Below are 25,264 nucleotides of genomic sequence, written 5' to 3'. Positions count from 1 at the left end.
CACCAGGCTTCCCACCTCCTTTCTGACTCTTCAAATGGTCAGGCACCCCCCTGCTCCGGTGCGTGCCACCACTGTCCCAGACAGCTGCTCTGCCATTCCAAGCTCCAAGACCCCTCCTAGAGTGTCCTCCCCACAGAGGCCCACCCCCTGGCCGGCTCTGCTCCATTCTCTTTCATTGACTTCTGTGCTTCTTGATTACTGCCTGCTGTCCCACCAGAATCCTCGCCCCCACGGCCTGCCCACACTGAGAGCTCACACAATGACCCGGCTGTCCACAGCTGTGCAGCCAGCTCCAAGCCCCTGCTCACCCTGAGCCAGGCAGAGGCTCCAAGGCCTCCTGAGCCCAGGAACACCTCCCGTGATGGCAGAACTCATCACATACAGGCTGATCCCTTACCTTGGGGTCCAACAAGTAATTATACGGCATAAAGATAATGTCGGCTTGCTGCTTCAGGTTCCGAGAAAGGTAATATGGGCAAACCCTGGGGATGAGGGCAGAGACATAAGGTATGTTAAGGCCACACACAGGAACCGCTGCCTCAGGTGCCCACAGGCCACGGGGCAAGCGGAGTGAGACAGGCCAGGCATGCCAGGGGTAAGGTCATGACGAATCAGCTGCCTCAATGTGGCTCGGTCGCCCATCCACAGTCAAAAGGCCACCCTGCAACCATGGGCCTGGTGGGGGGGGCTGGGGGACAGAGTGGGGGTCATACCTCTTGAATGTTCAACCATGTGTATGTGTCACCTATTTCTGAAATCTACAAAAACAAAAAACTCAACCTACTTCTAGATATATTAGCTAATCAGAAAAAAAGCACTAGAAAAGATGCATAAATTCTTCCCTTTGAGATAAGAAAGTCTTTCTTATCACAAGTTGAATTCCCAAAGTTACAAAAAAGGTCACTGACTGACTGTCCTTAGAGAACCAGGCCAGGCTAAAGCTCCAAGGGGGACAGGAAAAATGCAAGTTGTAGAGCAAGAAGCACACCACCGCCTTGCGCTGAAACAAAACTCGTGTTTCTTCTAGGACCCACCCCCGTACAGAGGCCCCACCCTCTGTATAAGGACCCATCCCACAAGTGACTGTGGCTGCCTGGGGGGTGGGGCTGAGGGCCAGGAAGGGGGGAATCCCATTTTTATTTCTATATCTCAGAATCACTTACATTTTTTTATAGTGAGCAGTTAACAGAATCATACTTTAATAAAAGGGGAAAAAGGAAAGAAAAGACAGTCCCCCCGAGCCTCAGCACACCCAGGAGAAAATCCACCATGAAAGGTGGGGTGACCCAAGCCCAGCCAGCCCATAAGGCCCCCACATAGCAGGGGGGTAGGGGAGGGTCTCAGGGTCCAGCAGCATCCATACTTGTGCCTGCTCCCACTCTTGACCAGGTCCTCGATGTCCAGGATGGGGGTGACCAGCACCTCTTCCAGACTTTTCTCTGGGGATACAGGGTAAGAGTCAACATACACTTGGGGCTCCCCTCACCCTGAGGGGGTCACCAGGACGGAAGGGCTCCTCCGTGGCAAGCACTGAGTATGGCCACCCCAAGACCTTTCCCTCAGGGCAGGAGTGGCATGTCCAGCCAGCTGTGGACAAGACCAGAGGAAAATGACTGCCCTGTGGTCTGGACCTAGGCAGAGCCAGCACACAAAGGCCCCAGGAGTCTGCCCTGTATCCAGGATGGGCACCCACGACTGAAGGTGAGCGTCAGTAACAGACCCCAACCCGGCAATGAGGGACCAGGACATCCTCTTCCCAGGGCCACCCATCTCCTTCCACTGAGACAGTCCTGGACAGTATAGGAGCGACCACCTCACCCAGCCCTCTTGGGATGGGGGGATGGGGTGGGTGGGCAGCCCCCAGCCTGCCACTGCCACCTTCAGATGCTCAGGCGGTGACCCACACACCCTGCTGCTTCCAGGCCTCAGCGGCCGTGGCCACATCTCCTACAGCAGGCTGGCAGGGAGTCAGCCCCTCTCTCCCTTCTCTCTCAGCTTCCCCGTCATCTAAAACACACCCAGATTCCTCTAAAGCCAAGCCAGCTCAGTGCAGCCTCCAAGAACCGGGACTGGGACCCTCACTGCCTCCAGGAGGAAGAGGCTGTCCTGCCTCTTCCTGGCCCCACATATACCTCGGAACCGCTTATACTTTTTAATTCTGGGCAACCATTAGTTTCATAACTTAAAAAGGAGAAAAGGAAAGAAAGCCACCAAAGCTGGGGGCTGCTTAAGACACAGCTACTCCAGCAGGCAGGACCAGAGTCTGTTTTAAGGTGCAGGGGAAGCCACACTGGGGAGGGCCCAGGCGCAGGACTAAGGCACGGCCCCACGCTGAGCCCAGGCTGCACTCAGCCTGCAGTCCCAGCAATGCCCCACCACAGCCTGACCCTGCTGCTAGAGCCAGTATGCCTGGAGTCCCAGCAATGCCCCACCACAGCCTGACCCTGCTGCTAGAGCCAGTATGCCTGGGGGGAATGCGGGGGACGGGAGGAGGACAGGCCATCTTCAGCTGCACCATAGCAACCACGGGCCAATGGCATGCTGGAGAGCCACACACCTAGCTGGGCAGAGGGCTGAAGGGCGAGGAGGAGGACATGGGGTGGGGGGCGAGCAGAGAAGAGTGAGAAGGGTAAGGGGGGCAGTGAGGAGCAGCAGCACCAAGGAGGGGGGTGAAAAGGGGTTTTGGAAGGCCTCAAGCCTGCATAGAAGGCCCTTGCTTGCAACTCCTATCTCCCAGGCCCTTGTACACCCCCACCCTCAGGCCCCCTCAGGGCCCAGTCGGGCAGGTTTCACCACTGTCTCTCTCTCTTCAAGGGCACGCCCTATCCTGGGGTCTCTGCCCACTTCCCACCCCCCACTTCCTGTTGCTGGGAGTGGAGGCTGCTGAGACGCAAGGATCAATGAGGAAGGGAGCCCCAAGGAGCCCCCACCCCTCCCAGCAGATGGGCAGCAAAAGAAGTCTGAGCAGAGTGGGTGGTCTACAGATGGGTCTGTGGCTTCCAGGATGTAGCCTGGGTAGGGAGAGATGGAGGCCTGGGGTGTGGGGACTGTGATGAGGTCTGGAACCCAGGGGTCTGCCACAAGCCCGTCTCCAGCCTGCACCTGCACCTCTTCTCCCAGCTGCTTGGCCACTCCTTGCTCAAGGTCACTGCAGTGAGGGCTGGGGTGGCTCAAGGCCCCCTGGACACACTGTCTATGGGGTACCTTCCCCTTGACCCCCTTTGCCAAAACCATGGACAGAAGCAGGCTCAGTTTCCCTCTATCACACAAGCGCGATGTCCAGGGCTGTGCAAGCGAGTGGCAGAGGCAAGAGAGAGAGAACATCTCAGGCTCAACACAGGTGATAAGGCAGAGATACTCCGACTTGGCCACTGAGTGGGGTCCAACAGTGGCCCTGCCTGCCACTGGGTCAGCTGCCAGGGGGCCACAGAAGCAGACGGCTGTCCTGGTGCAGGGCTTGCTCCTTGACGACAACTGCCTGGCAGGCTGGACTGCCAAGGAATCTTCAGTGCCACCTGACCAAGACCCCACCCAACAAAACAGTAGGGAGGAATGTGCTTCCCAGTAGGCTATGGGGCAATGCCGGCCCCATGGTCCCTACCTCTGTGTCTAGGGAGGCCTGGGTCCTGAGCCAGTTGTGAGGCAATGCTGCCTTGTCTGCCCCTGCAGGGCACAGGGATGCCTGAGGGCTGGCAGGCTCCTAGGAGGGGCTCTGCACCAGCACAGACCTGCACCTGTGGGCCCTCAGCAAGCATCTGTTGAGCAGATGGCCCAGCCAGAGGACACGTGGCCAGGCCTCCAGGTGCAGGGGACCTCCAGGCACATGGAATCTCCAGGCACAGGGGACCTCCAGGCACATGGGACCTGCAGGAGCACACCTCAGAGCTTCCAGGCAGCATCACCTGAGCCCCCTCGCTCTCAGGTTGGCAGCCCCCAGTTCTGGAGGCAGAAAGCACAGAGGGCACTCCGACCCATACAAGTCTGAGTCCCACAAGACACGGGGCCCTGACGCAGACACGGAACCCCCTCAGGCCCACATCACAGAAGGCTAGCTCTGCTGTCACTGCCAGGCAGTGGGAGACCCTGGGACAGCCATGCAGGCCTGTGCCAGCCCCACGCTGAGCACCTCCCCACGCTGAGCTGGAGAAGGTTGGCACCAAAGAAGAGGGAAGATGGGCCCCTACAGGCAGCTGGTTATACACACCGAGCCAAACCCATGGTGGGTGCTATCACTCTGGACTTGCTCCCACAGCACCACAGCAACCTGTCCTGGGGCCCCCAGACCACCCCACCCCAGGTTAGATGATTTGCCAGGATTCACAGGACTCAGCGTACACTGGCTACATTGAAAGGACGCACTGCAATCAGCAAAGGGAAGACCAGGCACGAGCTTCCAGCGTCCACTACCCATGGAGTTCCACCGGATGCGCTTAACTCCCAGCAACAAGTGTGACAACACGTGGGGCATGCTGTCCACTGGGAAGCTCGTTAGAGACCCAGAGTTGCTACTGGGGGCTGGTCACAGGCACCTTGACCTGGCACACACTGACATCCCACTCCAGAAGGAAGGCGGAGTTTATATCAACCACCTTGTTTGCACATCTTGGACACAGTGCACCACTCTTACCAGGGAATGTGAGAACGCTCCCGAAATCCAAGTTCGTAGGTGCCAGTGAGGGCCATCCTGCCCGGAGGCCTTTCCCAGGATGGCCGCTTTGGGCCTGTGGCAGAAACTCTCTGCACATGCTCTCATTAGTGCCCCACTCAGCAGACGGGCAGCCGCTCGGCCCCAGCCCACCCAGCTGAGCTGAGCAGCGCCCACTGGCAGCCCCAGGGGCAAGACCCAGCAGGACAGTGAGGCCACTAGCCTTGGCTCAGGAAGCCGCACACTCCACCTCCCAAGCTGCTGCTGTGCTGGCCGCAGGGGTAGCCCCAACGAGCCCTCTTACCTTCTATGTTGTTGTAGAAATGGCAGGAGCGGCTCGCCACCTTCCTGCGGCACAGATGGATCTGGAAGGGAAGGACTCGAGTACTGGGGGAAGCCATGGCCAGGAAAGGGCAGTGCAGCCCAGCAGGCGGAGGTCAGCCCATTCCCCACTTTACCCCTAGCCCAGCCCAGCAGACAGCATGGGAGGAGCCTGAGCAACCCCTTGAGGACAAGGACGGCAGCCCTGAAGCCCACCTGCATGTGGTTGCTCTCTTGCTTCTTCACTTCAGGGTGAATGCACAGCTGCTCCCGGGAGCCCAGCACACACATCCGGGGCCTGATGAGAGAGAAGCATGGGGTGAAACGGAAGGGGAGCTGCCTGGGAGTGCCAGATACCAGGCTTCCACAGCACGGTCTCACAGTGTGGGCTGCATGGGGACCCCGAGCAGTACACATGAAGTTTAACTTTTACAGACAGGGCAGCTGAAGGAGTAGTGTGACTAGAGAGAGGGCTTTCTCTGCTGCAGTGGCTGCTAACTCACTGCCAGGGTGGGCAAGGAGACAGGCCTCCTCCAGGAACCGCAGCCCTCAGAGTCAATCACCAGGAGGGCAGGCGGGGCGCCAGCCCTTTTCCCACCACTACATCCACAGCTCCCCCCGGAGGTGCCCCGAGGGTTCAGAGGCCAGGCCTGACCCACATCACAGTAGACACAGCAGGGCTACAAGGAGCTCGGGACACCCAGGTAAGGACATGAACCCAAGATCAGTCTGTAAAACTAAAGCTGATTCCTCACAAGTGGTGTGAGTGGGAGATACTGCACTCTCCCTCCCCTAGCACCACATCAGACCACTGCTCTCCACGGGGCTGGCCTAGGAATGACAAGGTCTACCCCTTGTATAGCAACTGCTACAGGTGGCAGACACCGTGTTGGGTCATTCACCCAATCGCTCAGAGACAGGAGTGACTGGTCACCAGACCCACCGGTAGGAGGTGTTCCGAAGCTCGCCAATGACCTGTGTGAGCTGCGAGTGGGTCCTGGAGGCATAAATGATCTTTGGGATGTCCACGTAGCAAGCTGCCAAGGTGTGAAAACGCACAAGAGAGTGTGCTCAGTCAGCGCTGCAACCTCATGACCCTGACACAGCACCCTGGTGCGTTTGCCAAATGCAGGTGGCCACTGACTTCTGAGATGCTTACACCCAGACACCTGCTGACAGACACGGGGCAGGTGGGTGTCTGCACTGGCCCTCCGATGCCATTAGGGTGGAAGAAACTCAAGGTGTTCTGCTAGAGGGGCTGTTGACACCCAGGTGGGTTCCGCCTGCCCTGGGCGACCCCTTCCTTCACCATCCCCATCTTAAGTCCAGAGACCGCCAGAAAGGAGCGTCACCTGGGGTGTCTCCAGAAGTGGCACTCCCCCAGGATGACAAGGACTGGTTGAGGAACAGCTCCCCTTGTGCCCGCTCAGCAATCTTGCGGGCAGAGATGGTGTCTCGAAGGTGTTCTCGCCAGGCCAGTGTGGTGCAGAGGAGACAAAGTGTCTTCCCTGTGCCAGTGGGGCTCTCCAGGATGCCATTCACTTTCTGAGCAGGGATGGGACAGGGGTTTCAGGGAAGCAAGAGTCCAGGTCAAAGAGGGCCTGCAGGTCACACATCCCACCCTGAGAGGAGCCCCTGTGACAAGACGTGTAGCTCAGACTTTGACTCTGCTCAGATGCATAGCCCACCCACATCAGGTAGAAAAGCCCCATGGGATCGAGGGTAAGTTAATTCAGCCCTTGTCAGCAAACAACTTGCAAAGCATTACCCAAGTGTGCCACTATTTTTCAGCCTGATAATAAATACTGAGATGAATAATGAGGTGCCAAGTCTCAAAACAGGACATTGTTCTTCAATTCCAGGTTTAGGTTTTTAAGCAGTGCCAGCTGAAAGGAACCGGATGGCCTACATACAAACTCTCAGAGGACAGCCCAAACTGGAAGCCTGGGAGGCACCAGACAGATTATGCAAAAGCTGTGCCCTCCCCCCGACTGCCACGGTCGTGGGCTCCAGCCTCTTTGATGGAGGAGGCTGAGTGAACACAGGCCACAGGAGCCCATCAGCCACAGCTGCAGAGCCCAGGGCTGGGGAACTGAGCAGGTATAAGAGGACACGTTAAGAAACTGTAGGAAGCACAACTGCCCCCATCCCCTCCCTCCACACCCCAAGAGGTTTAAGGCCAACTACATGAAGGCAAGGCACCAGCTGTCCTCTCTGCATGGAACCTTCCTCCAGATGTCTCCACAGCGGCTCCTGCTCATTGTTTGGCCTCAGCTCAAATATGCCCCTCTCGGAAGCCCAAGCCCCAACCCACCCCCTCCTTTTCCCTTCAGAGTATCCGTTACCATCAAAATCCCCTTTCCATTTACTTGTTTACTGTCTCTCCAACCCAACTAAAACATAAGTCCTATTTACAACCCCATCCCAGGCCAGAGCACTCCCCTTGCATAAGAGGAAGGGTCTGAATGCCTGGGAGGTGGGTGCACATAGGCCCCTGTGAGGCAGACTGGATGCAGACTCATTCCCCCATGCACAAGCCCCTCAGGGCCTGCAGCTTTACCTTTTGCAGACACTCCAGGACCTTGGCCATGTATTCCTGCTGGCATCTGTATGGCTGGAATGGGAAATCCACCGTCACACCGTTCAGGGTGACCTTGGGCATGCTGGCCGTTCCTCAGGAGGGGTCACAGGTGGGCTGAAAGGCAGGCTGTTCACGTCTGAGAGACAAAACTTCCTACAAACATCTCAGGTCTCAGCCACTCCAGGCAGGCGATGCTGGGGTGGAGGAGGCGCAGAATGTTGCTCTCCACTGGAAGCCCTGTGGCACAGACATGGATGCTCGTAAGCAGCCTTTCTAAAACAACAAGCTGCTTAACCAGTCATTTCAGGAAGTCCTTCCCCCTGAAGGTCAGAAGGCAGGCCTGTTAGAGGGAGCTCGGACAGGTGAAGACACTCAGTGGGTTTGCCCTGCCTTGTTCTCTGTCCCACACAACTCCATCCTACCCTAGGAAAGGCAGCCAGGCTCCTGAAGTCATGAGCCTTAGCAGGGCACAGTTACACAAGCTCTACCGCAGTGAGCTGGAGGCTGAGGTCCCAGCAGTGCCCCTGGGGGCAGCGTGGAATGTCAGAGCCTCCTGCCTCCAGCCCCCAGGCCCTCATTCCCCAACCCTCCCACCTGGACAACCAGGTGTAGCGAAAGAGCATGCGTGGCTATGAGCTGGGTTCAAATCTCTACAACCCTGGGCAAGTCACTCCACATCTCTAGACCTCAGTTCCGTCTGAAAACTGGGAAGACCAGACGCTCACACTGAGTGACAGTCACTCCTTCCGGGGCCCTGGCCACATGGAAAGGCGGCGCCCAGCGCAGGGACTACCGGTCCCGGTGCTCACTGCGGCCGAACGGCCGGCCCGCGGCGGCGAGAGGCCGCTGGGAGCTGCGTTTCGGAAACCGCGACCCGCCCACGAGCTGCCTGGCTGAAAGAACCAGGTCCGGCGTCCCCGCGGGTAGGCTCCAGGATCGGGGGTCCCAGGAACGCACCGACTCCGGGCCAAGCGCCGCCACCCGGGCCTCCGTTACCAGCCGTTTCGGACTTCGCGGGCTGAGGCGGGCCGCTACGGAGCGATGCACTTCCGGGCCTACTTCCGGTCCGCGGCGCGGCGCTCCCGGCGGGAACCGCTCCCTACGCCAAAGTGTCCGCTTTTCTCTCTGCTGCGAGCCTCGTCCAGGTCGGTGCGTACCTATTCCGAAGCACCTCCCTTGCGCGTGGGCGGACATGGGTAGCTGGCCTGCACAGCGCCTGTGGATTACAGCACATACGTCTCCTCCCTCGATGTCGTCCCCCAGCAGGGCCACCATCCCACGACCACGTACCTAGATCGAGCACCGTGTTGCGGGTCAACTGCTCAAGCCTCCTAATGGGTTCCCCTGGTCTCCCCTCTTCTCACAACACCCACAGACATCTTTGCAAAGCTCAAGTCTGAGCCAGTCACCCTCCTTCTTAAAACCTACAAATGGCTGCCTGGTTCCCCTGACTGGGCTCCCAAGCACCTCACCAGCCCCTGTCCCCGTCCAGCCGATTTTCTGATCAGCGACCCACTGGTCGGAAACCCTGGTGACATAGTGGTTAAGTGCTATGGCTGCTAACCTAAAGGTCGGCAGTTCAAATCCGCCAGGCGCTCCTTGGAAACTCTATGGGGCAGTTCTACACTGTCCTATAGGGTCGGTATGAGTCGGAATCGACTCGACGGCAACGGGTTTGGGTTTGGTTTTGGAACCCACTGGTCAGGGTGGCCCCTCTGAGTTCCCAGGAGGGACCCGCAGGGGAGAGGGGATGCACAGTTCTGTGGGTCTGCTGTGAGGGCCAGGGCCAGCAGAAACCATGGGTTCAGAGCTCTGATGGGAGCTATGCTAGGTCCTGAGACCTTCCACAGATTTCCCCTTTAAGCTATGTGTGTCTGTGCTGATGTGTGAAAGAATGCGCTTGGGGACACCTCTGGCTCGCAACACATCTACCCCATGCCAGCCCCAGCAAACGGACTGCAGGGTGTATATCTCAGAATCTCAGAGGGAATTTGAAGAAGGTAGTGGCACCCAGCCAACACTCACTGAGTGCACACCAGGCACTGGTTTCACCACCTCTGAGATAAGCTCCGCTTTTATCTGCACTTTACAGTGAGGAGAAGCACAGAGCAGTCAGTAGACTGCCTAGAGCCAGCAACTAGCGCGTTGTGGAGCCAGGAGTTCACCCTTCCGCTGCTGTACCTCCTTCTCCTGAGAGCAGCTGTTTTTATCCACCCAGAAGCCCAAGAAAGGGGAGGCCACAACCCAGAGTCTTGGGACCTCCTGGGCTGAGACCAGCGCTGAGCCCCAAGCTCCTGAGTCGATGCTGAGGTGCCCAGGTATAGGGAAGGCCTGCCAGCTCCACTACACCTCAGGGACCATAAATTGGCCTACACAACACCTGTGCATTGCAGCACACCAACACCATTTTCCTGACCTAAGCCTGAGAGGTGTGGGCAAGGGAAACTGAGGCTGACCTGGTGGGCCACAGGGATTCCCATCAATAACAATATGTGGAGCATCTGCCCTCACAGGCTTTGTGGGGGCCCCCATGGTAGATGGGACCCCACCAGGACAGCCAGACTGATGTTACCCCCCACACACCATGTGTCACACACTGTGTTGAGCACAATGGAGGGAGACCGGGGCCTGACCTGGTCTAGAGCAGGATTGCCTGTCCCAGACCCGGTGCACAGCAGCAAAGAAGGCCCACCAGGAAGGTGCTGCACTGGGTCTGGACATGGTACCATCTGTGGGCACTAGGAAGGTGTCCCTAGGGGGGTGATGGACCCTCCAGTGTGTGAGGAAATCAGAGGAAACCTGTGATGTGGAGGGAAGAGATGAGCACAGGGCCTTGTCACTCTATCCAAGGGGGACAGCAGTGCCACGGGTGTATCAGGAAAGGTAAACGTGACTATGCAGTTGAAGGTATGTGATGGGAGCTGGGCTCGGTACCTGTTACTGTGTGAGCTCACACCTGGACCTGGGCCTGTCAGGGACTCCACCCTTACCCCCACCCAGCCCAGAGGCTGCCTCCAGAGCCTGCAGCTTCATTGCACCTGCCCCAGGTGAGCGTGGCAGCACTGGAGGGAGGGGATTGCCCCTAACCTAGATTCTGGATGAGACTCCTGCCCTTGCCCAGCTAGGAGGGGGAACAGGGGTATGGGGGGTACCTTGCTGGCCATGTCCTGACCTGTGCTTATGACCTTGATGTTGTCACTCTGTTGCTAAGGGTATCCACTCACTTACACATTCACGCTGTACCAGGCACTGGGGCCATAGCCCTGCCAGCACAGTCCTCACCCTGAGGTAGTCCCTACATGCGGAAGGTCTGTGAGAAACAGGCACTTTTGCACAGGTTGGCAAGTGTGGTCTCAAGGTGCTAGGGACGAGTGCAGGAGAAGCAAGGAAGTTCCTGGAGGAGAGAGGAGCTACCTTCCCTACCTCATTTTCCCGAGACACGAGTCCTGCAGACACCCTGAGTGGGTCAAAGAATGCAGCCTGGTCCCCCAATTCCCAAAACCCTTCTGGGAGACCTGAGTGGCAGCTCCCCAGGTGGCCAGGCCCTCATGTGGGTGGGATCACAGGCAGGTGCTCAACAAGTGTTGAGTGACTGAGTGACCTGCAGAGATGCAGGGGCCTCCTGGGCAGGGCTAAGGTTAGTTTCAGGAGGCCTGACCTACAAAGGGTCAGTTTGTGGAAAACACCTTTGACACAGGTGCTCAGAGGATGCCTCATGTAGACCTTGGTGGGAGGGTAAGTCTGCTTCAAGACCTGACACCATAGTGAGGCAGATGTTTAGCAGGCCCCGCCATGCACTCCCACCAAGTAAGCCCCTCCCATGCGCCCTCCTTGTGCCTGGCACCATGCTGGGGGCTGCCCTGTGCTGCTGCTTCCTAGGTCCAGTTGAGGAAGCAGAGGGCTCAGACAGGACATGTTCAAAGTCACCATGTGTGCTGTGATGGATCACTTTTTTGTGTGGTCATTCTAGCTATGGTCTTGTAACTCCCACCCAAGTGATTGGGTGGGACTGTGATAGGGTAATTGTGGCCCACCAAAGGGATTGGACAGTTTTGGCATTCTGCTGGTCTTGAAATAAGCCACCCTAGAGGCAGGAAAGAAGATTTCCACCACCACCGAGGAAGAACAGCCAGGAGAGAAGAGAGTGTCATTTGGACCTGGGACCCCTTTGCTGAGAAGCTCCTGGACCCAAGAGACAGGGAGCTGTAACCCTGAAGACGGTGAGAAGCAGTGGCAGAGAAACAGTGGCAGGAGAGACTAAGCAGTGGGCTCCCTGGCCCAGAGAGTGAGAAAGTTGAGCGCCTTGGGGCAGAGGCAGAGGGCCAGAGAGAGGCGTGCCTGTGAGGACAGCTGGGAAGTGACTGTCTTGATGGAAGAACTATCTTGAGCATTTCTAAAACCTGAATTGTAACTGTTACACTTCCTGAACAAACCCTGCGATCCTGAGTATTTATTGTCTGTGAGTTCTATGTGGCCGTTTCAATGAACTATCTAACCCAGCACAGAAGTAGGGAATGCCATGCGGGGGCAGGAGGTGTCAGAATTGGTAAAGATGGCAGAGAGAGGAGGCATGTTGATCTTGACTGTCCTTGATGCTCTTTGCTCCTTGTGAAGAGAGAAGAGGTCAGACTCTGCCCCCGTGCCATTTTTACAGTGACTCTGAGGCAACACTGCCCCTTAATTAAACCTGTAGAAAAAAAATAGTTTTTTTATTTTATGCACACCCACCCCATCCCCCCCAAGAAGATTCCGGATGTGTGGGGAGAGGGGTTATGCCTCTCAATGCCAGAAGCTGGAGCTGGAGTGAATCTGCAGAAATAGACAGTCCCTATCTTTGCTGCAGGGACTGACAGCCCCTCGAGGAAGACATGGCTGCTCCTACTACAGTCAACAGTGCTGTCGAGAGCAGATTTGTGTGCTTCTCCTCCATTTGCACCCTGGCTCAGCTCCTATGGGCGAGGTTGGGGGTGCAGCAGCAGCCCACACCTGTGTCTGTGTGTGCGTGCGTGTGTGAGTTTTCTATGCTGTGTAACAAATTACCACAAACTTAGCAGCTTGAAACAATACCCACATATGAGCTCACAGCAGGTCGGGGTGTGCAAATGGCTGGGCACTTCCTCAGCATCACTCACAGGCCGAAAATCAATGTGTGGGCAGGCTGAGTTCTCATCCAGAGCCTCTGGGGAAGAATCCACGTCCTTGCTCATACTTGTGGATGACAGAATCCATTTCCTTGTGGGTGTAGGATTGAGGTCCCATTGTCTTGCTGTCAGCTCCTGGGGCTCCTCTGGGGGGGGGGCTGCCATGTGGCCCCCACCATCTCAATAGCACAGGCCCTTCCTCTCATTGGATCTCTCTAACTTCCCTTCTACAACAGCCAGAGAGACTCTCCCCATCTTGAGGCCCACTGTGCCACATAATGTAGCCTCACCACGGGCGTCAGATCCATCGGATTCATAGTCCCAGGATTGTGCAGGTGTGTACACCAGGTGTGTAGGGCTCAGGAGCCACCTTAGAACTCAGCAACCACAGTGTGCTCCTGATACACCCTGCTGGGACTATCTGGCCTCATCTCTTGTCCCTCCCTGCTCCTCTACCTTTCTGAGCCCATCTCACCCTCTGTAAGTCCCCCGAGGGTCCTGGAGTTTTATTCTTGGCCCTATTCATTGCTGTAGTGCTGGCACTTCCCCTCTTTGCCTTGGTGGCTCCATCTCTAAAACAGAATAATGCTCCAACTGTCTGGCTTCCCATCCCTGAGAGCATGGTGAGACAGTCACTGCTGGAAAGGGCCAGCGCCTCTGGCCTGGACTTTTTGAGCCCAGAGGGTCTCCCCAGGAGAGAAGAGAGGGCTGGATGAGCTGCCCCTCTGCCCCCGGGGAGGCACGTGCTCAGCCCCGGCCAGTTGCTCATCTGCAGCTGGGGACTAGCACCAATGTCTTCTCTTGCACCCTGGAAACGGAGACCTAGCCGGTTGCACAGCGAGTGAGCTGTAGAACTGTGAGCTGTAGAGCTGAGGTTTGAACCCACGTCTGTCGGTCTCACTTCAAAGACCTTGACCCAGAGCCCTTATAGCCTCCACGCCTGTATTCTCTGCCACAGCAACATCTGCACATCTTCCCTGGCCCAGAGCAGAGCCCCCTCCTGGTGCCCATCCAGATGGCCCCCACCCAAAACTCCTCCACCTCAGACTTTCTTCTCAGCCCACAGCAGCACGCAGCATTGCCCCCAAGACCCCAGGGAATGGGGGCTCATCACCACCATCCCTCAAACCCCAGGAAACCAAGCTAGGGGGGTGGGGATCCGTGGTCGTGACTCTCCCCACCCCCCACCCCCCGCGTCTGGGTTCCAGGGGTTTGGAGTCCAGCGCCCTGTGTCTCTTCCTGGGCTCTCAGCGTGCTGGCCTCTCTCCGCCTCCTTTCCTCTCCCTCCTCCCCCCTCCGTCCCTCTGACGGCTGCAGCCCCTGCCGCGTCGCGACGCCGCCTCCTCTCCCTCCTGCCCTTCTCCCACTGCAGCATCCGACACTGCAGCTCCAGCCGCGCGGCTCCAAGCCTCCGAAGCCACCACCCGCCCGCAGCACCATGGCCAGCACCGTGTCCGGTAGGTGCCCGGGGAGGGTCTGCGCGGACCAGGTCCTCCTCGCCCGGCGCAGGGCTGCTCGCCCGCGGCTTTGTTGTCCCGAACCCCAGGCACAGCAGCGAAGAGGAGCCTGGGGTCAGGGCAGAGGGTCGTGGCGCCCAGGGTGGGGACTGCGGCGCGCGGGGCAGGAGGGCAGGGGCCGCGCTCGGAGGAACGCCGCGGGGGTCGCTGAGTGCGACTGCCGCAGAGGGGCTCCAAGGACGTGGGTAGCGCGTCTGTAGGGTATGGGCAGGGTCCCTTGAGCGCCAGGGATCGCAGACCCTGAGGGCACCGTACCTTTGCGGGACAGCTGCGGCCCTGCGCCCGGGGGGGTGGGGAGCGCAGTGGACTGAGGGCGGGGGGGGCGCTGCAGGCGGGCTGAGGGCGGACTAACCCTCTCTAGCGAGGCCGTGCCCGCGCCTGGCGTCGCTTCGCCGCGGGCCCCGGGGACCACCCTCTGCGACGCCGGCGTGACGGCCACGGCCCTCTGCGCCTCCGGGGTTTGGGTGGGGCAAGGGTGCTGCAGTTCCAGCCCCCCAGACTGCGGGCCACCCCGCCCCACCCATCACGCCGTGTCTGCCCCGCCCCCGCCACTGCGGACCCTCACCTACCCCGGGACTCAGGCTCGAGGACGCGGGATTCGCTTTCCCCGGGGAACGCGCTGCCCTGTCCAGCCACCCCAAGACCAGCGTCATCTTTGTGTTCAGGCTAAGGCAAGGCTGGAGGCCCTGCAGTCAGGAACAGCCTTCCTCCGCCCTGGGGCCCGGTCTCAGGGTCCCACTGAAGTAATTGCTTTGTTGCTGAGGGAGCTCCGCCCACCCATGTGGCCCTGCTAGGCCCCACCCCCGGTCAGGCCCTGCCGCCTGTCCAGAAGGGGTTGCTGACCATATTGTCACAGGCCACTGCCCACCCTGTTTGGGGGTTTTGTCCTTCAGGGCTTCATCTATCTCGCCCTCTTGTTGACCCCAGGGATATTGGGACAGGCTCCCACTCTGTGAGTTCCCAGCAGAATGAGACCTGCAGCCCAGCGGCTCTGCCCTTTCTGAGACCATGTGGGCCTGTGAGCTGCCTAGGCAGAGGCCCTTGGGCAGGGGATGGGTGAATAAACATAATACCAAAAAAACAAACCCAGTGCTGTCAAGTCGGTTCCCACTCACAGTGACCCTATAGGACAGAGTAGAACTGCCCCATAGAGTTTCCAAGGAGCACCTGGCAGATTCGAACTGCTGACCCTTTGGTTAGCAGCTGTAGCACTTAACCACTATGCCACCAGGGTTTCCATAAGCATAAGAGCGTTCTGCTTTATAACCCCCTTCAGGGGAACCTTTCTCAGTAGGCATCATTCCCGCCCTCTGGAGGTGCCAGGAAAATTTAGGGGGTGAGGCAACTTGGCCATGCCCACCTTCTGTGGCCAGAAGGGCCAGCGGCTCTCTCAACTCCAGGTTTCCCTGATGCCCAGTCCTCTTCTCTTCACCTCTTTCGGCACTGCTGACCCATTCGGTCCCAGAATTTTGTGGGTATCCAAGTATCCACAGGTGGTGGTACACGTGGTTTTTCTTCTTTTAACATAAAAGTGGTTGCCAAACAAAATCCAAGCTAGTAGCTGTCTCTGGGAGCAGAAAGGGAATCACAAGTGCAGCCTGCTGGTTTGTCAGCACAGCCACTGCCACTCGGATGGCCACGGAGCCACGTGGGGCCCCGTCGACAGCCACTCGGATAGCCACGGTGCCACGTGGGCCCCGCCGATAGCCACTGCCACTCGGATGGCCACGGTGCCACGTGGGGCCCCCACTGACAGCCACTGCCACTCGGATGGCCACGGTGCCACGTGGGCCCCGCCGACAGCCACTGCCACTCGGATGGCCACGGTGCCACATGGGCCCCGCCAACAGCCACTGCCACTCGGATGGCCACGGTGCCACGTGGGCCCCACTGACAGCCACTGCCACTCGGATGGCCACGGTGCCACGTGGGCCCCGCTGGGGGACTGACCCTTGGCTACATCATGGCTACCTGACCATCCATGCTGTCTGACAGGTCCAGCTGGCTCGTGTCCGAGCCTCTGTCCACCTTGAGCCTCTCCCACCCACAGAAGTTGCAGACAATGGCAGCTACATGAGAGTAATGAGAGTAACTGTGGCCAGTCAACTTGCGTGACCCCGGGACTGTTTCTTCATGACAAGACGCCTGGTCGGAAAAGGCTCCCCATCCCATGGTCAACCGTCTACTAACCTTGCTCTGCGGGGTTCATTTTGTTTTCCACAACCATCATCTGCTGTGATTTCTCATCATTGTGAACTCGATCTAGCTGCCTTTCCTTCGTATACTGAACGGTCTTCCTACACCATTCTCGGCAGCATCTATTGCAATGAGCTTCATTTTTGCGACATCCTCAGGAAGATCTGGGCTCTCTTGGAGTTCTTCCTGAGTGGACTCTTGTCCCTGGTTCTGCTCCTGTTTGATTCTGAATCTGACCTCTGTGTAGCTGTGTGGCTTCGCACATGTTAGTCTGATCTCTGTCCGGCTGTGTGGCCTGGCGCATGTTAGCCCTCAGGGCCTCCACTTTCCCATCTGGGTGGGATGATAGTAGCAGTGCCCCTAGATGTTGCTCTTAGGGCTACGGGAGCTCTTTTGGGGAAGGGCCTGGCCCCAGCACCCAGCAGTAGTGATGCCTGGTTTGTGCCCGCGATTGTCCTTCGGCCACATTTTCAATCCTTCCTACCCAGAGGAAGGCCGGTACTGTTTGTTCTGCCATGCTGGGCTCCTGGCACTGTCCCAGGCAGCTCTGACTAGTGAGGGAGGGGCCTTCCAGTGGGGATGATCAGCAGTAGCCTCCAGGCCCTTCCAGGGGGTGAGTGGGCAACTCTGGAACCCCCACCCTCTCAGATCTGGACACTCCGCCCCATGACCTGGCTCCATCCTGGCATGCTGTGTGATGCTGGGTGGGCCCCTCGCCCTCTCTGAGCCTCATTTTCCTCCTGTAGGAACAAAGTGACAAAGGCAACTGCCTTCACTGGCTGGTCCTGAGGGTCAGTTGGGAAAATGGAAGTGATGCGCCCACCCATGTGAGCCCTTCCTGCTATGGTGGCTGATTCAGGCCTACCTTTCCGACACCGTCCGTAGCAGCTAATCACCCGAAGGCTTGCTGTGGTTTTGCATATTTAACACCAAAAGGAAGAGAGATGAAGGCAGCCAGCCGACAGCAGAGATTTGTTTTCAGCAGATTCCTGGAGTCAGTGAAGAGGAGGGCGGAGGAGAGCCCTGGGGCCTGTGCTGCTTTGAATGGTCCATGGGGACAGAGAGGAGGGGCGAGGTGGCAGGGGAGGGGTGCCTGAGGCTCTGAGGACTTCCCTGGCTAACGCTGTGTCTGGGCAAGGTGGCCCAGGAAGGTCTGGGCTTGGCCTCGTCCTCTCTGCTACCAAGGGCAGGGCATGACCTTTAAGACCCCTGTCCCCAACTCCAAGCATACAGGTCCCTGTAGCCTCCTGCTTGCTATTTGGGGCCTGGCCCACTCAGACAGTCTGCATGTGAGGCCCCCCGTTGCTCACCCTCTCCTAGGTTTGCCCACTCCCCACCTGCGGGCCCACCCTACCCCAGCTTCCTCTCCTGCAACCAGATGTTGGAGCAGGGTCTCATTCAAAATCCTTCCTGGGGGGTGCCACTGCCCCTTGGCTTCTTGAGTAGTGGTCTTCTGCGGGGGGAAGCTCCTCACAGTCCATCAGCCTGTGAGAAACCCGACAGGGAAGGCTGAATCCTGTCCCAATTTGCAGCTGTAAGACATAGTCCCCCTGCCCCAGGGATACTTGTCCCCTGGGCAGAGCCATGAGCTTGATAGCACCGACCCCGTCACCTGCCCACCACCCCTTCTCCCCTGACCATGCAGGTGCTCCTACCTGCCTCCCCCATGCTAAGGTGACAGTGACCGGAAGGGGACCCCCTAATCTTTGTCTGCAAACTGGCTCTCCCTCATAAGGAGTCTACAGAGTCTTTCCTGTGAAAAGTTGAGGCTTTGCACCACTGTCAGGCCCAGGCTCCTGGCCTGTAAGGTGAACCCACTGGGGGTCTTGATGTGTGATTAGGAAGGATGGCTTGAGAGGTCCGAGCTGGGGGTGGTGTCGGCTGTGGGAAAGGCGCTGGCAGTACCGAGGCAGGAGGGCCTAGTCCCTTCCTTCCTGGCCTCTCCTGGGACCTGGGCCTGTTCTACTGCAGCCCAGACCCTTCTTGCTCTCCCTCCACACCTTCACCTTTGGGGCATGCAGGTGTGGTGGAAAGGACACAGGCCCTCTGGGATGACTATGCCTGATCCCAGCTCCTGTGCCGGCTCTGGTAAGCAGGATGTCAGAGTCAGGCTCACAGCTGGGGATACATGAACCAGACAAAGTGTCTGCTTTGGGATCTTGCTCACCATGAAAAAGTGCTAAATCATTTTGATTTTGAGTGTGGGTGTCTTCCCCTCCCCTGGCAGGGCTCAGGGTCATGGGGGCCAGGCTTGCCTCCTTTTCCCTTGTGGGTGACCATGGTTGCTGGTAGCATGTGCTCTGAGGGCCAGAGGGCAGCAGTGGTGCTGAATGAACAGCTCTGCTCTCTGGCCTTGGGGGTGTCTGCAGAAAGCCCCATAAATGCCTGGGGGACAAGTGGGTATCTGACAAGTGCCCGGCTTTATTGAGAGGTGGCAGAATGGCCATTAGGATCAACTCGGTGTGGGGCGGGGGGCAAGAGGGCCTAAGTCTTATTTCTCAGAAGGGCTGTCCACAGAGGCTGCGCGAGCCCTCAGTGTCCTGGGTCACTCCTGTCTGCCTGTGCTTGTGAGTGTCTGCCAATCAGAGGGAGGGGGGACACGCATGGAAAGGCAGAGTGAGGTAAAAGAGTCACACACAGAGAGATACACAGAGAGAAAGAGAAATGGAAAGAGCCAGAGAGAGCCAAAGAGACATACCCAAGGCACAGAAAGATATAAAGAGACAGAGATAGGGTTAGAAAGACACAAAGGGGTGAACACAGACAGAAAGAAGCAAAGGAATACACAGCAACGTACAAAGATGAGATGGACAGATGCCAAGACAGAGAAAGGGGAGAGGGAGAGCGAGAGCGAGAGTTGGCGTCAGGGACATGGAGAGACAGAGACACAGAGTCAGAGATTGAGGGATGTAGAGGAAGAGACAGAGAAGCAAAGAGACAGTCAGAAACACAGAGAGATCACAGTCAGAGACAGAGGCAGAGAGAGAAGTACACAGAAACAGCACAGGGAAGAACACACAGGCGACAGACCCAGGGAAGACAGGCAGTCAGGGTGGGTGGCAAGCAAGTTAGAGGAGAGCGAGAGAGATGGAGGGAAAGTCAGAGAGACTCAGATACACACAGAAGAACAAGATAAAGGTTGCACAGAGAGTCCCCCCAGAAGCAGAGCTGCAGAACGGGTTGATCAGACCAGTCCAGCCAGAGAGGAGGTGGGGCCCTGGAGGCGTGGGGCTGGATGCTGGCCTGATGCTGGCCTCTGGCCTGCCCACAGCCTACAAGGAGAAGATGAAGGAGCTGTCTGTGCTGTCGCTCATCTGCTCCTGCTTCTACTCACAGCCGCATCCCAACACCATCTACCAGTATGGGGGTGAGTGTCCCTGTGCTGGCCAGGACTGTGGCCCCTGCCTCGGCCAGTGCGTGCCCCCTACCCTGTCTTGGCCCCCCACCTCCCATGCCAAATGAAGCCCTCTGGCCGGGATGTCTGCTGGAGAGGGAGGTGTCTGGGGGAAGGGTGCAGGTCCTGAGCCCCAGACCCGGGGACCCCTGTGTAAGCTGGCCTGGTGCCTGTGGGAGCAGCCATCTGGTTTCCCCTGCAGACATGGAGGTGAAGCAGCTGGACAAGCGGGCCTCTGGCCAGAGTTTCGAGGTCATCCTCAAGTCCCCCTCCGACCTGTCCCCAGAGAGCCCCATGCTCTCCTCTCCCCCCAAGAAGAAGGATGTCTCTCTGGAGGAGCTGCAGAAGCGGCTGGAGGCGGCTGAGGAGCGGAGGAAGGTGGGGAATCCCTCCCCACTGGGGTGTGAGCAGGGGGCGTGGAGGGTGCAGACGAGGGTGGAGAGGTACAGATGCCTGTGCTGGGGAGGCACTCATGAATCTTTGGACCTCCCCTCCCAAAAGATAAGAACAAGACAGGGAGGAGGAAGCACCCCAAGGTAGCAGGCAGTAGAGGGAGATGGGACCAGGCACCGTTCTGGGGCCCACCCTTGGCTGTAGTGGGGAGGGGTCAGTTGGTAGCCCCAGGAGAGGCTAAAACACAGAGAGGGACGGGCATTTGGTGGTTCATCCCAGTGCACAAGTGGGCCCTTGCCCATTCAGGCAGGGAGAATGGCTTTGTCCAGTTCATAGGACCCAGACCTTGCAGCGTTAACCAGCAGGGATGGGCACATGGGTGGAGGCCACAACTGGGCCTAATGACTCCTGGGATCCTGTCTCTCTACTCTCTTCCTGGGGTTACCAGGCCCGGACAGTGTGGCACCTACAGGCCCACTCTTGCTTGACTCCCTTCCTTTCCTCCCCAGGGACCCCTGCAGCGCCGAGCTGGCCTAATTGGGAACTCAGACCTGGTGCATTGAGCACCTACTCTGTACTCAACATGCATGTAGGAGGAGAGGGCCCACAGATTTTGGAGCCAAGAGAAGCAGGCCGGCTCCTGCAGGGATGCCTGCCTAGGGAGAGGGGGAGCACTACAGGGCCAAGGACAGGTGGAAAGCATGAGCACAGGCCAAGTTTGCTGGGACTGCAGGGACCCCAGCAGTGGAACTTTCAGCGCCAAGCCTGGCAAGTCCCTGGCAGACCAAGAGGAGGTAGTTACCTTCGGTGACGGCAGGACAACCTCCTTAAGGACTTGGGTCTGGTGGACACAGGTGGAGGCCAGGGCAGCAGGACCAGGTGCACTGGGCAGGTACCATGAAGCGTGAGTTTAAGCGGGGAGCAGAGGAGGGGCAGAGCAGGGAGCGGCAGAAGTGGGATTCCCCTCCATTCCCACCCGTCCCAGCCCAGGCCTGGACGATTGAGGGTTGTTCCCTGGGCAGCGCCTGGGGGCCAAGGCACCCACGGAGGATCTGGGCTGGTGGAGACAGCAGGTGGAGGTGTGTCGGGGATTTGCCGCCTGCAGGTTCTGGGAGGCGGGAGGGGTGCCTGGTAGGTGTGACAGCCTTACGCCCTGCCCCGCTGGTCCGAGAGCAGACGCAGGAAGCGCAGGTGCTGAAGCAGCTGGCAGAGCGGCGTGAGCATGAGCGCGAGGTACTGCACAAGGCACTGGAGGAAAACAACAACTTCAGCCGCCTGGCAGAGGAGAAGCTCAACTACAAGATGGAGCTCAGCAAGGAGATCCGCGAGGCGCACCTGGCGGCGCTGCGCGAGCGGCTGCGTGAAAAGGTGCGCGGGGAGGGGTTCGAGAACGGGACAGAGCTCTGGCGGGGACAGGACCTGGGGCGGAGCTTAGGGCGGGGCTAGGAGTGCAGGGGTGGAGCCCGGTGTGGATGCCGGGGATGGAGATCGGGGCGGGATGAAGCTCGGGGCAGGACGGAGCTAAGCTTGGTGTGTGGGCAGAGCTAAAGCAAGGGGGAGCTTGGGGTTGGGGCTTGGTGTGGTGCTGGAAGTGAAGCTTGGCTGTATGGGCCGAGTTCTGGCAGGGCCTGGGGAAGGCTTCGCTCAGTGTGACCACGAGGCGGCCCACAGTTGGTGCCCACGACACTCACAAATAGGATAGTTATCTGAAGCTCCTCCCGGTACAAGACAAGAGGGGGAGGAGTTGCTTTAGACCCCAAGAGTCTCACCCATCCTTTAACTCCTCACTGTCCCACTGCAGGGCCAGCCAGGGTGAGGCAGGTAGATTCCGATGTCTGGAGAGAAAAGAACAGGATCCCAAGTCAGCCTCCCCACCCAGGGTCCAGCCCTGGCTTCCCTCCTCTGCAGCATTTGCTGCCCCTCAGTCCACTCTGGAATATGGCTGGGGCCAGGTTACCCCCAGGGAGTTCGGCAGCCTGCACCCGTGAGGAAATTTCTGCGGCATTTGCAGAACCCCAGTGGTGCCTGAGGGCCACCCCCACCCTAAGGCCACCACTTCTGCCTTCCTACTAAGCATAACAAGGATTGTAAGGATGGCGCAGGACCGGCAGTGTTTCGTTCTGTTGTGCATGGGTCACTATGAGTCAGAACTGACTCGACAGCACCTAACACCACCACTAAGTCCGAAGCTGGCTGTCCTTTTGGGGCCATGACCCAGGCCTCCCCCTGCCCGCCGCTCCTCAGCTTTGGTTGCTAAGGTGTCCTCCCAGGTCAAGTCCTGGAAGCTGGTATCTGAGCGGCCTGGGGTTGGCAGGATTGCCCACCGTCATCATCCTCATGTAATGCCCACAGGAGCTGCACGCCGCTGAGGTGCGCAGGAACAAGGAGCAGCGGGAGGAGATGTCTGGCTGAAGGCCTTTCTACACCTGGCACCTGAGTCCTGAGCCAAGACAAGAACACAGTCCGGTTCTGGTTGTTTTGTTCCACCTTGTCTAGATGCGCCTTCTGTTCCTGCTCCTCTCTGCTCCCAGGTCCATGCTTCTCTCCCTGCAGTCTTAGCTGTCCAGTCCTTGTTCGCTGACCACAGGCTCTCCCTGGAGGAGCCCCAGGGTGGAGGACTTGGTTCCTCAGTTTGGGCACCAGGCCAGGCGGCCCCTTAGTGGATGTGGATTTGACCATAATAAATCCAACTAGTGGTGGCATTGAGATGTGGATCCTTATGTTAGTTTGTCAGGGTCAACACCTTGGTCACAGGAGCCAGTCTGGGAGGCAGACAACGGTGCCTTCATGTGGGGAAGGGGCACAGCACATGGGGCAGGTGAAGATACCGGGCAGCACTAGGGCTGGTCCCCGGGGTTCCCTGTGGCAAAGCCTTTCAGAATTGGTGGGATGAGGGGTGGGGCTCCATTTAATGTGGTCTATAGCAGGGAAGTGGTGCAGAGACCCAGGAGTCCTCAGACCACCTACCCCAGGGTGGGCACCCTGGGAGCCTGCAGTCATGCAACAGGGGCTGGAATGGGGAAGGCACAGGATGTGTCCCACCTGTGTGCAGGGCCGTGGGCATTCCCTGCCAAGGGCTCAGTGCAGGCCACTTCGGCTTAGAGAGTTGTGGGTAGCAGTGACACCTTCTCAGCCCCACTCACTCAGAAGTGCGTCCACCTCCAAAGTGCCCCTGGACCGAGGTAGCCTCGACTCCCTCCAGGACTCCCAGCACCCTCCTGATGCCCACTGTCCTTTGGGTGCTCTGCTCCTCCCCCCATTCTGGGCAGATGTGGCCAGGTGTGTGACTGGCAGCCTGAAGTCCTCCTCAGGGAGTCAAGGACAGAGCTGCACCCCCGGGGACCAGCTGCCCCGGGTCTGTCCTGATTTCCCAGGCTGCACACTCCTCCAGCAGGGAATGGAGGCACAAGACCTGGCTCCAGGCCTTTTCTGCCAAGAACCCCTGGACTGTGTCCTTCTGCTCCCTCGGTGCTGGCCTTTGAGGATCATCACCTGGCTGGACTTGGGGTGTTCTTTGTGCTATTGCAACATTGTCCCCTTCCCCATGGTGGGCCTGCTCCACAGCTGGCGGCTGGGGCAGGGCCCCTGTGGAACATCTAATTGGTTTAAAGCGTGAGGAGGACCAGCTACAAGTTCTCACGTGACCCAGAGCCCACGGCCCAGAAACCTGCTGGCTATAGCCCCAGGGCCCTGGCTTCCACCCACCAGGGGCAGGGTTGATCCTGACGCCCTGCAGTGGGACTAAACGGAATGACGTCCAGGAGTAGGCTTTTGTGGAACGCAGAAACAGAAGCAAGGATAGTAGGTCTTCTGGCGGGGCTGCCATTCACAACAGAAGCCTAGTGTCCTGCATACCCATCTCATCCCCACAGTGAAACCCACCCATTGCCGTTGATTCCATTCCAACTCATAGAGACCCCATAGGGTTTCCAAGGCTGTAAATCTCTATGGAAGCAGACTGCCACATCGTTCTCCTGCGGAGTGGCTGGAGGTTTCAAACTGCTAACTATTCAGCTAGTAGCCGATCGCTTTAACCACTGCGCTACCAGTACCTTCCCCCATATCAAGAATCAAAAACGCAATCAGATTGACGGCTAAAGACACAGCTGTGTTTAAGAAGTGGGCAAATCTGCTCCAGCATGTGTCCTGCCTCCATAGCCAATAAGGGCTATGCGGTCACTGCTCTGTCCTCTGTGGTGTGTGGCATGTCCTCCAAACTGGAGCTGGTGACACTTCTCATTTTTGTTACCATGTTCACGGACTGTTCTAATGACAATGGCTGTTTTAAGAAACGAGCACGAAAACAACACAGGAAACCCACTTTCCTCTCTGAGCCCATGGGGTTGGGGGGTGGCAAGGGAGGAGGTGGGGCCCACAGCTGCTGCCTGGGCACCCCTGCCTCCCTGGTCAGCTGCTGCTAGGTAGGACAGATTGGGGCCTTCCTCATTCCGAGAAGGTGGAGGCTTGCCCTCCACACCCCAGCCTCAGGGTTTTGGGGTCTTCCTGCAGTGTGGCTCACCTTTCAGCTTTGTGGGCTTCTCCCACTTATCAGCCCTGTGGTGATGGCAGAGGAACTCTGTGTCATCCCCCAGGCAGCTGATGCTCAAGGCCACAGGTCTGACCCCAGGATGGGGGCCAGGAGTCGTAAAATGAGTTCACAGATCTCCTGACCCACATTGGTGGACACACCTGTCCCACAGACCCCAAAAGAGCTGCTAAGAGTGCACATTTGGTAGTGGACATCGACACTGGCCATACTCGGGCCCACACATGGGCTTTGTGTCCAGGCCCAGGAAGATACCTGCTCCCCGTAACAAAGGAGAGCCAGCTTAGCCCTCTTCCATATGTACTCGCCCTCCCCTGGGTGGTCCTATGGACATTTCTGTGGGAAGGAGCGCTCACCCTATACAGGGAGAGATGGGAAAGTCGGAACCTGGGACACAGCAACTAGTGAAGAGAGACATCAGAATCTGCAGTGTGGCAGGGGACGGGAGTATCATGTTCAGAATATTCCCATCAGGTGGGCAGCCTGTAGGCCTATAGGATCCATCGGAGCCTGTGTTCTGAGGACAGACA

The 25,264-nt window shown here is 58.3% G+C and overlaps 2 protein-coding genes across 7 annotated transcripts in view; one reads left to right on the top strand and one right to left on the bottom strand.

The window, feature by feature from the left end:
• Window positions 1-8,622, bottom strand: part of RTEL1 (regulator of telomere elongation helicase 1) — a 31,473-nt gene extending 22,851 nt beyond the window's left edge. For 4 of the 5 annotated variants that reach the window (XM_064276359.1, XM_064276356.1, XM_064276361.1 and 1 more), the window contains exons 1-8: window positions 8,505-8,622; window positions 7,527-7,784; window positions 6,319-6,511; window positions 5,910-6,003; window positions 5,183-5,264; window positions 4,950-5,010; window positions 1,364-1,439; window positions 398-482 (exon numbers count right to left, since the gene is read on the bottom strand). In XM_064276359.1, coding sequence (XP_064132429.1) covers window positions 398-482; window positions 1,364-1,439; window positions 4,950-5,010; window positions 5,183-5,264; window positions 5,910-6,003; window positions 6,319-6,511; window positions 7,527-7,628 — 693 coding nt within the window. In that variant the 5' untranslated portion in view covers window positions 7,629-7,784; window positions 8,505-8,622. Of the gene's footprint in view, window positions 1-397; window positions 483-1,363; window positions 1,440-4,949; window positions 5,011-5,182; window positions 5,265-5,909; window positions 6,004-6,318; window positions 6,512-7,526; window positions 7,785-8,272; window positions 8,476-8,504 lie in introns of those variants that run through there. The other variant, XM_064276357.1, reaches the window with a different exon arrangement.
• A 5,426-nt stretch (window positions 8,623-14,048) lies between these two features.
• On the top strand, window positions 14,049-23,496 carry STMN3 (stathmin 3). Of its 2 annotated transcripts, XM_064276355.1 has the most exons (5): window positions 14,049-14,145; window positions 19,673-19,768; window positions 19,998-20,173; window positions 21,365-21,556; window positions 22,541-23,496. In XM_064276355.1, the coding sequence occupies exons 1-5, from the start codon at window positions 14,127-14,129 to the stop codon at window positions 22,598-22,600; spliced, it is 543 nt and encodes a 180-aa protein (XP_064132425.1). In that variant the 5' UTR covers window positions 14,049-14,126; the 3' UTR covers window positions 22,601-23,496. The 2 variants fall into 2 exon arrangements, with proteins under 2 accessions (XP_064132425.1, XP_003421830.3); XM_003421782.4 differs by lacking the exon at window positions 14,049-14,145 and having other exon boundaries at window positions 18,853-19,768.
• The last annotated feature ends 1,768 nt before the right edge of the window (window positions 23,497-25,264 follow it).

Source organism: Loxodonta africana, chromosome 24, assembly GCF_030014295.1.
Source record: "Loxodonta africana isolate mLoxAfr1 chromosome 24, mLoxAfr1.hap2, whole genome shotgun sequence".
NCBI classification, from domain to species: Eukaryota; Metazoa; Chordata; class Mammalia; order Proboscidea; family Elephantidae; genus Loxodonta; species Loxodonta africana.
This window is presented reverse-complemented; position numbering and strand designations above follow the sequence as displayed.

Coding starts and splice junctions, on each gene's coding strand:
- STMN3 (XM_003421782.4), top strand. CDS start 19,489: ATGGAGGGAAAGTCAGAGAGACTCAGATACACACAGAAGAACAAGATA. Junction 20,174..21,364: donor CGGCTGAGGAGCGGAGGAAG/GTGGGGAATCCC, acceptor GTCCGAGAGCAG/ACGCAGGAAGCGCAGGTGCT. Junction 21,557..22,540: donor GCGAGCGGCTGCGTGAAAAG/GTGCGCGGGGAG, acceptor TAATGCCCACAG/GAGCTGCACGCCGCTGAGGT.